Below are 13001 nucleotides of genomic sequence, written 5' to 3' on the forward strand. Positions count from 1 at the left end.
TTGCCCCAAAGACATGCCAGAACTTCAAACTCTACATATTTATATATCATCCCTCCACACATATCCCCTCACTTCTTCTTCCTCTGAATTCTTCACCTCTTACAGGATTATCCATTCCTCTTAGCCACTGAGAACTATTCACTTTTTTCAACTACTCTCATCACTGACTCTGTTCAAGCCTTACTGCACAATAGCATAGAATATTTCAGTAACCTCCATACCAGCGACCCCAATTTAACCTCTAGCTCTTCTAATTTATCTTACATATTACTGCTAAGGTAATCTTCCTAAAAAGGCAGACTTTATCTCTTACTCTCCTACTCATTTTTTTAAAAGATTTTATATGCGTATAGAATAAACTCCAACCCCCTTCATTTAGCATCTGCGAATATCAGTGTCTTGGTCCCTCTGGCAGTACCATCCCTCACAGAGCCTACACCCTGGCCCAAGGGGGTTGCTCACCTGACTTCCACACCTCACACCATTCTGCCTCTGTGCCTCTGATCATCTAATTTCTTCCATAGCTCCACTTCATTGCCAACAAGCCCATTTCTTTATCCTTCCTAATTTCTTTATCCTTCGAAGCCTAATTAAAAGATGCTGCAGTATTTGCCAGGAAGCCTTTCTGATACTTTCTCTCCCCTCAAAGCATTCATTTCTGCTTTCCTATCCTCCCACAATGCCTTAAAGAAACGAGCACATTCTGCCTTGTGTTACAGTTATTTATATTTCCTTTACCAAATTCATTATAAACAGGTTCCATGTTTTGTCATCTCCTTCTTCTATTTGAATATAGTATAAGGGAAATGTCCTTAAAGGTTTGCAGTATTACTCTCTTCCAATTTTAACCTATAATACAATGTAACGCAAGATAGGGCTTCATTATGATTATCCTCAGCTTACACATTATTTTTCTCTAATAAGGAAAAATAATTCCTGATAGGCACCAGTAAGAATCGTTTTTAAACAAAGTCAAATTCCACCCCCTGCCCCACCCCCCCAAAAAAAGCAAGATTAATGCTTTTTCTGTATTAGAAGAGAAGGTGATGACCATGACTTTTCTATCTTTATATCTGCCTCCAATCATCAAGAAATGAATTTGGGAATTTTTCTACTCATCAAGGAATAAGTACAATTAACATAAACATGTAGTAAAAATCACAGGATGCTTTCAACATTGTTTACATAATTCTGAGTCTTACAGTAATTCAGGCTTACGTTATTTCATTTTTGTGCCAAAATTTACAGCTTTTCTCCTCAAAGAAGCCAGGAGTCCCCCACCTCTACCTCCCTTGGTCTTTTTACTTGAACCTTTAGCATTTAGCTCTCAGTAGGTCAGATTTATAATCACCCTTGAAACTTGTAGCCTATAATAAATCAAACCTTATAAATAACTAGGGATTTTTCCTTCAGGGTTAATGTCATTATAACTTAACTTCTCTAATGATTTTTCCCACAGATAAAACAGGCGAAGTCTATCTATGCCTTATTAGGAAAGTGTGGGTGGCAACTATGATCAAAAATTCAAAAATTAGGGACTTCCCTAGCGGCACAGCGGTTAAGAATCCGCCTGCCAATGCAGGGGACACGGGTTCGAGCCCTGGTCTGGGAAGATCCCACATGCCGTGGAGCAACTAAGGCTGTGCACCACAACTATTGAGCCTGCGCTCTACAGCCCACGAGCCACAACTGCTGGGTCCATGTGCCACAACTACTGAAGTCCGTGCGCCTACAGCCCGTGCTCCACAACAAGAGAAGCCACCGCAATGAGAAGCCTGCGCACCACAAAAAAGAGTAGCCTCCACACCCCGCAACTAGAGAAAGCCCGTGTGTAGCAACAAAGACCCAACACAACCAAACATTAATTAATTTTAAAAAATTCAAAAATTAAAAGCATAGTTCTATAGTGAATTTATAATTCTTAATATAGAAAAAGATATCAGATTATTCAGTTGAAATACCAATAAGTTAACTAAAATAAAATCTACCTAATTAAGTTTTGTTCATTAATCTCATAATTAACATAAACCTTGAGTGAGAAGAATAAGATTCAAATAGGATAAAAATTATCAGCAGTTTCACAGCCATTTGATGTTAAGGAAATTACAGCTATTTGGAATGTTGATGTAAAATACCATTACATGATCCAATGAATACATAATAAAATTACCTATCTTATAAGACATAATATGTAATTTAGCTTTTAAGAAAATCCTATTTATCCATCTATTTGAGAGGAAGAAAAAATAAAAAAGAGCACCACCCATCCCTCTCCAAAATAAATACTATACACAAAAACTAACTCAAAATCGATCATAGACCAAAAAAAGATCATACATTTAGCGTAAGCACTAAAACTATAAAACTCTTAGAAGAAAATATAGATGCAAGTCTCCATGACTTTGGATTAGGCAATAGTTTCTTAGATATAACACCAAAAGTAGAAACAATCGAAGAAAAAAATAGATAAACTGAATATCATCAAAACTTTTGTGCTTCAAAAGCTATCATCAAGAAAATGAAAAGGAAACCCACAGAATTGGGAAGTTGCATATCTAAGTTGCAAATCATATATCCAATAAGTCTATTAACCAGAATATATATAAAGAACTCTTACAACTCAACAATAAAAAGACAACCCAATTAAAAAATGTGCAAAGGATTTTAACAGATATTTCTCCAAAGAAGACCTACAAATGGCCAAAAAGCACATGAAAAGAGGCTCAATATCATTAGTCATCAGGGAAATGCAAATCAAAACTACAGTGAGATACCACTTTACAGTCACTAGGATGATTGTAATAAAAAAGACAGTAACAAGTGTTGAAGATTTGAAGAAATTGGAACCTTCATATATTTCTACTGGGAATGTAAAATGGTATATTCACTTTGGAAAACAACTTGAAGAAGATTTTAATTCACTGATATGAAACCACCTCCAAGACAGTTCACAATTCAAGTGAAAAAAAGCAAGGAGCATATTATAGTAGATACAATATGCAACCACTTGTTTATAAAAGGAAAAAAAAAAGAACATATAAAACCAAATTTCCTACACAAGAAAATGGTAACACCAGTTGCCTCTGGGAATGTTTGCTGGGTGGCTGGAAGACAGGGGTAATATGAGAGACATGGGTAGTATTTAATAGATAACTTTATACCCTTCTTTATGCTTTAAATTCTGAACCATGTGAATGTAGTATCTATTAAAAATTAATACTTAAAAAGATGTAAGTGCTCCCTGCAAGGCACATACTAACAATCAAAATTTTATGATCACTATTATTGAAAATATGAGTTGCAAACTCAAATCCCTTCAGAGATTTATGTTGTGTTCTACCATGTAATATAAATGAGTGAAGTATGTAGAGTGTAAGAAAAATAAAAGAAGCTTAAAATCCAACTAAAAATGGAGCAGCCACTCCTAACTCCAGCTGATTGTATTTGTTCTGGAAAGCAGACTTAATGTTGCCAGTTCTTCCAATTTTTCAAGACACCAGAAATCCAAATATGTATGTAAAATATCCTAATTTTTAATGTTGGGCCTGCACCATGCTAGTGGGGCAGATTCAGCCCACGGGCCATCTGATTGTGACTTCTGATGTATAAAAAGTCCTTAATTTATGAATATATTGGGCTTCCAAACTGCCTCTGCATGTTTGGGAATTCTAAATGCATTTTCTCTGTAAGAGTAAAATAAGTAGCAATCTGGTTTCCAGACCCATTATACACGTAAACTATAGTACTGAACCAACAGCACTATGTCATCTACCCTCTATGATTAACAATGTTTATGTTAAACAACTTATTCTAAGTTTCAACTTTAGACTTTGTAAAGTCCAAAACGGTAGATCCAAGGGGTAATAAAAGGGAAGGAGATGATTGGGAAGAATTTAAAGAAAGAGAAGGAGCCGTAGGGGGACAGTGGTGAAGGATCTTAGGCAAGAATTCAGATTATTATAATGGGTAATGAGATAAGCTTTCAAAATTTCTCTGAAGATCTGTGTCTTCTATAGATAACATATTTAGCAAAAGAGAAAAGAAAGGAAAAAAGGACATGTCTCAGTAGCAGCAACAGCTGAAAAGAACTGCAGCCCCACCTCCAAGGGGGTGGTGATGATCTCTAAACGAATTGTGTAGTTGCTCATAAGTCAGACATCATAAGGTAAGAATGCCAAATAATTAGCTCTAACAAAAATCATAAAGCCAAAAGTAAATGCCCATGCTTACTAGAAGATTAAAATAAAATTTATTTTCTAAAGGTATACTTTATTACTACAGCAACAATAAATTGACATCTTTCCCTAACAAATTTACTGATGAATGTTTCTATGAACTCTAAATTTTCCACTCACGGATAAATATTCTATTTGGAGATCATCTGTACCAAAGATTTAACCTCAGGAGATAACCATTACCTATTACTTATGGTTACCTTTGCTAACATTTGGTTGATGTGTAGCTAAAGAAATGTAACTATTTTAACATATTCTAAGAGTAAACATGATTTAAAAAATGAAATCTGGAAATTTTTGGAAGTCAGTTGTTAGAGATGCTTCACAAAATGACTTTATCATATACTTCTGAAGAATAATCTGCAAACTTTTTGGCAACCTGTCTCTGAAGATCAGCTGATATGGGCTCAGGACAACATTAAAACTGCTTTATTGTTCCTAAGTAAACCTAATTTGGAAAATAAATGTGCTACATGGAAAAAAATCATATGTAATTTAAATCCCAACAGGTATGACCACTGGAGTGACTTTATGGGCACTTCTTCCCAATGAACATGGAAAACCAAGCTGCTGCTCTAAGTAGTTGTAGTTTACCAAGTTTTGGATCATAACAGTATCTGTTCCCCTCCATTAGTATAGATGTACAACATATTTTAGAAAGGGTGCTATTATTATGATGTAATTAGAACTTTTTAAGTAAGGAGATACTCAGTGTTTTCTATTATTATTATTTACTTAACTAGATACCCAATCCTGTTCTAGATAGGATATGCTCATGATGCTTCAGAATTATTTTAAAAAGAATCATTAGCCTATAACTCCATTTATATAGATTCACTAACAAAGAAAAAGCGTTTGAGTGTGTCTTATATTTCTTGGCTCAAACAACACAGTTACCATGGCCCATCAGGCTACATGAAAGTAAGAGGAAAAAGTGTAAATAGAAATAAGAGATTTCAGGTTTTGAACCTGACCAAAATCAGCCTGAGGAACTATATTAGACTAACTATATTAGACTATTTTTACAGGAAAATGCAAAGACATTTAATTGATTATAATACATACCTTGCTGAGCTAAAGTTGATCTTAGCATTCCAGTCTTTGACCAGATTTTTATTTGTCCATCTTCTCCAACTGTAAAGAGAAAAGAATTGATTTTTTATCTATAGGAAATAAATGCAAACATTAAATTTACATATAAAAATCAGCAGTATCTACACTAATGCACATTTAAAATTCAGACACGAGTTACTCTACTTAGATATCACTGCTTCCTAAATATAAAATTTAACTGAAATTACTTTGAAACGATTTTATCGAAGTAGCCTGACTTCAATGACAAAATTATTTTTTTCCTTTAATCTTAGAAGACTTATGAGTATATTATTCAAATAATGCTTTCATTTTCACTGACGTCTCCATCCTAGAATTCTAAGAAAAGTGTTTTCAGTGTAATTAGAAGAGTTACAGCCAAATTCCAATGAGTTGGGGACTGAATGGAGTGAAGTAATAAACTACTCTTTTGAACAGTTTGCCTGATGGGAAAGAAAGAAAGAGGAAGGTGTAGCTAGAGTTATTTGTTAAAGGAGGGATTTTTATTTCTTTTTTCTCAATTTTCAAGATGAATGACATCTGAACACATTTATATGCTGGAAAAAAAAAAGGGGGGAAAGAAAAAAAAACACTGGAAAAGGAGAAGTCGAAAAAACAGGCAAGAGAAGAGAAACTCACTGATAAAAGTCCTACAGAAGGCCCAGGGGATAGGTGTGGTGGTTTTAAAATATATCCACAAATTCTTTGTTACTCCTTCTTTTAAGAAGTGAAGCTTAACTTCTCTCTCCTTTCTCCTTCAGTTTGGTCTATACTTAGTGACTTGCTTCTAATAGAATATGGTGGAAATGATGGAGTATGACTTCCAACAGTGGGTCATAAAATATATTGTGTCTTCCGTCTTGCTCTCTCTTGGATCACTCACTCAGGGAGAAGCTCCAGCTGTCATGTTGTTAGAACACTCAAGCAGCCCTATGGAGAGGCCCATGTTGTAAGGAACTAAGTAAGGCTTCCTACAACAGTCACAGAGGAAGTAAGACCTCTTGCCAACAGCCATGTGAGTGAGCCATCTTGGAAGCAGATCCTCCAGCCCCAGTGGGGCTTCATATAACTGCAGCCCCATCCAACTTCTTGATTCTGAGACAGAACCACCCAACTGAACTGTTCCCTGTCTCACAGAAACTGTGAGATAATACATGTTTACTATCTTAAGTCACTAACTTTTGGGATAACTTGTTATGCAATAATAGATAACTAATATAATAGGTGAAGATGAGAATCCCTGCAGTAGGGCAGGAGATAGAAAAGAGATGGAAGGGGGGTAAAGTTAAATGAGAATATTTTGAATTTTAGAATTTTAAAGAATTAAAAGTTTTATTTACCCCACACTTGACCATTCCAAAACCTTCTTGACAGAACATTCTTCATAAGCCATATAGGAAAACTAATATGACACTCTGAATGATAACATTATATAGCAGTCTAGATCAATACTGTGCCAATTATTTGCTATTAGAGAATGAAAGACACTATTGCTAAATGAAAATATTCTGTTCCTTTGGAAATTTTTCTTTAAAAATTTCATTTTAAATGTCATTTTTGCAGATAACCTACCTGTAACTAATGCTGTTCCTTCATAATTCCATCGCCCAGCAAGTACTGCTCCACAGTGAGCTTCCACACTTTTTTCCACTCTTCCTAACTTAGAAATCAGATGAAATTTGCCTAAAAGAAATTAAACTTGAGAAATCTATTTTATTAAATTAATTTATCCAATCAACAAACATCTGTTGAGTATCTACTAGTAGACTAGTTAGCATAGTGCTAGGCATCGGAGATACCAGGGCAAATAATATAATTATTCTTACTCTCAAGGGACACTCAAATCCATTGGAAAACAGGCACAAAAACAAAATCATAAAACCTTGAAACAAGTGGTGTGACAGAAATATATATATGATACTATGATAGTTCAGAGGGACAATAAAATTCTGCTGGGATATGGCCAAAGGGGGCTAAGAGGAATGTCAAGAAAGCCTTCTATTTAAGCAGAACTTTGCAGTCTTGCTTTTTTTTTTTTTTTTTTTTTTTCTTAAAAACAGGCTATAGAAAAGTTAGGAAAGGTGTAGAGGAGAGGAACCAAGATAGTTAAATGGTGTTAAAAGATAAACTGAGGCATATTAAAAAATATTGAGTTTTGGGGAATTCCCTGGTGGTCCACTGGTTAGGGCTCCTCTCTTCCACTGTTGGGGGCCCAGGTTCAATCCCTGGTTGGGGAACTAAAATTCCAAAAGCCACGCTGGCAAAAAAAACAAAAACAAAAACAAAAACTGGACTTTGTGCAGAAATCAATTGCAATCCAGCAGTGCCAAACTTTAAGTGGTTAGGAACGCTCCACTGACAGGAGCTCAGGGAGAGACTTCTACAGAGAAAAGGCAGAAGTAAAGTAAGGATACTATTGATTGACTACAACTTAAAGCCTAGTTGGCTGTTTGTGATTGGCTGTCCTTAGGTTTCAATTTCATAATCTTGAAGCATTCATTTACAGGCTTAGATTTTGGTTTGCATAGGTATACAGCATAAGAGTCACCTCAAGTCTAAAGGCCTCCTTGTTTAACTAATTTAATAACTGATAATCCCAAATTTTCAAATTCTTGCCTTATTTGATTTTACACTGTACCAGGCACCAGGTAGACAAAAAGAAGCAAGTTACTTGGTTGCTGCTCTCAAAAAGTTCACACATATATAGGCAAACAGCAAAAGGCTTACAACTTTAAAGGACCTAAGCAAACTATATAAGAAATGTCAAGGGAACAAATCAACTGTACAAAGAATAAGTGCTACAGGAAGCCAAAAAAATAATCAGTGTGGTTTTGAATGATCATGAAGTCTAATAATATATAGTTTGTAATAAAATAATTAAGTACAGTTGGTCCTCCACATCCAAGGGTTCTGCATTCTTGGACTCAACCAACTGATTAAAAAAATACATAAATAAATAAAAACAAAAAACCAGAAAGCTCCAAAAGCAGAACTTGAATTTACCCTGTACCAGCAACTATTTACATAGCATTTACATTGTACTTACAACTATTTACACAACATTTATACTGTATTAGGTATTATAAGTAGTCTAGAGATGATTTAAAGTATGTGGGAGGATGTGTGTAGGTTATGTGCAAATACTATGCCATTTTATATACGGGACTTGAGCATCTGTGGATTTTAGTATCTACAGGGGTCCTGGAACCAAACCCCCTTGGATACAGAGGGACAACTGTACAGTAAAATTAGAAACTTTTCCCCAAATCAAAAAAAAGGTATATATTTTTTGTAGTAAAAGAATAATGTGGCTTGCCTAATCAAATTTTGCCTCAGAGGATTTATTTTGTTTGAATTCATTTTTAACTTATGGCTTTTCAAGGTTCTGGATGAATATTAACAATCCATTAAAAATATATATTTAATAAGTCAGATGCTTTAGATGGCTTTAAAACATTTTCTGAAGAGCTCTAATACAGATGGCTTTAAAATATTTTACACTTAGCACCCTGTGGCTATTTCACTGACCACCAACCTATTCCCATCAATAAAGTCACTCTCTCTTTTTACACACATTGCACAATATTTGTAGCTCTGTTGCAGCATTTTTTTATTGGACTGTGATTCTTTTCAGAAGGCCATGTCTTAGTCATATTTTTATTTGCAATAGTGCTTTACGTAAGCAGCATTTGTTAAATTTACCAACTCAGTAACCATACTTAGCAACTTAAAAAAAAAAAGGACTACTTTGACATTCTTTTCTTTCTCATTTAATCTGAGAGCTGTCTTTTCCCATCATTCATTTTCTAGGCCCTCATCAATAAACCACCCCTTTCCTTCATCTAACCACCCACTAGTGCCATCTACTTTTCCTCATATCTTCCTTTTAATTTTATATTTACCTCTGGGTTATTTTTCAATGTAACAAGATTACTTTGAATTCAACTGTGCTATTACGTTCTTTATGATATTAACTTAAAATTAATTTGGATATACTTTTTTTAATGCATTGCTTTAGAAAGAAAATACAAGGGGGAAAAAAATCTCAAAAGAGGAAACTATAAAGATGACATATAGTGAGTGGCCATTATTTACTTCATCCAAATCTGTTTCACTAAATGTTAGCATATTGCCTAGCACAAAATATCCACATACTAAATTGTTGCATGTAATGAATGAATCTATCACCAAAGAGATTAACCAAATGGCTCTTGAACCTGAAATGAAGGGTCCGAAAATTTCTTCTCTTTTCTTTGTATTTTAGAAATTTTATGTATTTTTGATCACCGATATTTCTTATCCTAAAATATCTAATACTGACTTTCTGACAAGTGCTGAAATTATTCTTGCTTCCCATGATCTCACAGAAGACACATACTGGGACAACTAAGGCCAACTCTTTGCATAGATTTGACACTCAATAAATCTTTGGTCTTTGTAGTTTGTCTGATTGTTACAAATTGCTTGACTAGCACCCCCAGAGTAAAGCATAAATATAAAACTACATATATCAAAAATTTTAAAAAAACACAGTTATCCTTTTAACTATTTTGGTTCTTCTTCTCTCCAGCTTTTCTATAACCTTTTAAAAATGCTAGACCAAAACTAGAAAGCAAATAATTTATTTCCAATCATTTGCTAGGGGTGGGGTCAGGAAGAGAATATAATCGATACATTTGATTACATTTATTCTCTTATTGATACAATTCATTGATTAAACAATGGATGATTTGGGTAAAAAACATGGATATTTAAATCCTAGGGTATAAAATTCATCTCTTATTATTAAATAAAAGATAAATTAAACTAAAAAGAGGAAAATGTTATAAAAGGGAAAAAGAACAGAGTAAGTAGATTAAAATTACATGAAACACATTTCTTAAAGTTAGAAATGCCTTAAGAAATGTCTATGGAAACATGAGAAGGCTTGAAATAGGGTGCTAGGAAAAAGGTCACATGAGCACTTTTGCAGACTGCTTAATAGCAGAAATGTTTTGGCAGATGGTTGCAAAAAGCCAGAGATCGGTAACCACTAACTTCTGACAGAAAGAAATGAACACATAAATTGTTTTTAAAGTGGGATTTTAAATGTACATATTAACTAATAAGAGAATATGATGATTACTTTAAGATATCTAATACAATGTATAAAAAAATTCAACTTTGACTAAATATAATTTAAGGAGTGTTTACTGGCTTTACAAAAGATTTTATACCAGAATTCCTTTACATAGCAGCTCCCCTAATGCATTTTAAATCATTCTTTTTTAAATGTAAATCTTGCAATACATTGTCAAAGAAAGAAATATCTCCTCTAAAAAGTAGGATACAGCTGCATTAAATATTCAAAAAGAAGTAATAATGTTGAAGAGAGAATTATTGGTGAGACAAAATACTTTGCAAAAGTCTGCTTTATGTATTTCAGGACCTGCCCCCAAATCCCATGGATCTTTTTGAAAGTTACCACTAACACAGAAGATGGGCGGGGTATGACAAAGGGAACACTGGAGGAGTGATGAACAAACTCAAAAGCCGTAACCATTTTTGCCAGCCTTGGGGGAGAAAAATCAAGAGAAGAGAGTTGGTGCCAACTAGAAGAGGGAACCTCTTAGGCAAAGAACTAAATTTTGAAAAAGAAATTTTTAAGTACTGGGTTAACATCATACAAAATGAAAAAGTCCTAGAGATCTGTTATACAATATTGTGTTTATACAAAAATTATATTAAATTATTAAATATTGCACTGTATACTTAAAAATTTATTAAGAGGGTGGATCTTATATTATATATTTTTTAAACCAGAATAATACTTTTTTATAGTATTTGATTAACAGAGAATACAGCATTGATACATAAAATGATCTCAGACATTTATCTGGCAAGAAACCCCTTGACCGACCACCTTTCAATAGCATCCACTTTCTTTTTTTTTTGAACATTTCTTTTTCTGTTTTTTTGAACATTTCTGGATTCTGTTTCTTGTCTTACTCTTCTACTTCTTTTCTTTGAACTATCATCCTTTGCCTTCACTTTCACAAGATCCCAGATATTCCTCATCCCAGCCTAAGAGAAAATACTCAACTACCCTGCTTTGGTTCTCTCTTCTTCCTACATCTAGTTGTGGCATGTTATGTTACCTTATTTGTTTGTTTGTTTTTGTAGTAAACCTAAAAATAAAAGTAAACACTATAGTTTCTCAAGAGTCATAATATTTTTTCCCACTTTTAATCTTGCAAATTTATCTTTAAATGATATTTGTCTTACTTTAGACTTTCTTCCCTATCAGAAAGTATTTTACCTAAAGCCAATGTGAAATAGAGACCCAAACAACTATTCTTTAGTTAAGTGTACCTAAGTAGTCTTAATAAATCAGGGAAACACTCAGATAACAGAAATTATCAAGACTAACTATATTTATTGTCCATATTCACCAGATAAAGGTCAATCTTCATACACTATTGACTTTAAAAAGGAAAATGAGGGCTTCCCTGGTGGCGCAGTGGTTGAGAATCTGCCTGCCAATGCAGGGGACACGGGTTCGAGCCCTGGTCTGGGAAGATCCCACATGCCGTGGAGCAACTAGGCCCGTGAGCCACAACTACTGACCCTGCGCGTCTGGAGCCTGTGCTCCGCAACAAGAGAGGCCGCGACAGTGAGAGGCCCGCGCACCGCGATGAAGAGTGGCCCCCACTCGCCGCAACTAGAGAAAGCCCTCGCATAGAAACGAAGACCCAACACAGCCAAAAATAAAAATAAATAAATAAATAAATTTAAATTAAAAAAAAAAAAGGAAAATGAAAAGAAAATATATGGTAGACGTCCCTGGTGGCGCAGTGGTTAAGAATCCACCTGCCAATGCAGGGGACACGGGTTCAATCCCTGGTCCGGGAAGATCCCACGCGCCAGAGAGCAACTAAGCCTGTGCACCACAACTACTGAGCGTCACAGCTACTGAAGCCCGTATGCCCTAGAGACCAAGCACCGCAACTACTGAGCCCACGCCCTGCAACTACTGAAGCCCGCGTCCTCTACGGCCCGCATGCTGCAACTGCTGAGCCCACATGCTGCAACTACTGAAACCTGCGGGCCTAGAGCCCGTGCTCTGCAACAAGAGAAGCCACCATGAGAAGCCCGCGGACCACAACGAAGAATAGCTCGCGCTCGCTGCAACTAGAGAAAGCCCACGTGCAGCAACAAAGACCCAACACAGCCAAAAATAAAGTAAAAAAAAAAAAAAAGAAAAGAAAAAAGAAAATATATGGTATGCCACCTTCTATGTAATTAAAAAAAGGTGAAATGAGAAAATATACATGTATCTGTTTCTTTTTGCTAAAAGAAACAAGAAAGGATAAACCAGAACCAAAGGGATTGGTTACATACAGGGAATAAATAGAAATAGGATGTATAGGATTGGGTGGGTAGGAGTAGTGACATTGCTCTGAGTATATTTTTTTATATAGTTTTGACATTGTGGAACCATCCATGTAATGTTTTACATATTTAAAAAATAATCAAATCAACAAGGATGGGGAGAGGAGACCTTAAGTGGAAAACAAACAGAAATAAATACACTTAACTATATTTTAAATGAATAGCAACAACACTAGTAGGGGGGAAATGCCAAGTAACTTTGAACACAAGACTTTGACTCTATATCCTCAGTGTAAAGATAAA

General features: G+C 35.0%; 1 protein-coding gene across 3 annotated transcripts in view; it reads right to left on the minus strand.

The window, feature by feature from the left end:
* IFT80 (intraflagellar transport 80) overlaps positions 1-13001 on the minus strand; it is a 147354-nt gene that overhangs the window by 115212 nt on the left and 19141 nt on the right. For all 3 annotated transcript variants that reach the window (XM_057545810.1, XM_057545808.1, XM_057545809.1), the window contains 2 exons: positions 6900-7010; positions 5301-5369 (listed from right to left, as the gene is read on the minus strand). In XM_057545810.1, coding sequence (XP_057401793.1) covers positions 5301-5328 — 28 coding nt within the window. In that variant the 5' untranslated portion in view covers positions 5329-5369; positions 6900-7010. The remainder of the gene's footprint in view (positions 1-5300; positions 5370-6899; positions 7011-13001) is intronic.

Source organism: Balaenoptera acutorostrata, chromosome 4 (assembly GCF_949987535.1).
Source record: "Balaenoptera acutorostrata chromosome 4, mBalAcu1.1, whole genome shotgun sequence".
NCBI lineage: Eukaryota > Metazoa > Chordata > Mammalia > Artiodactyla > Balaenopteridae > Balaenoptera > Balaenoptera acutorostrata.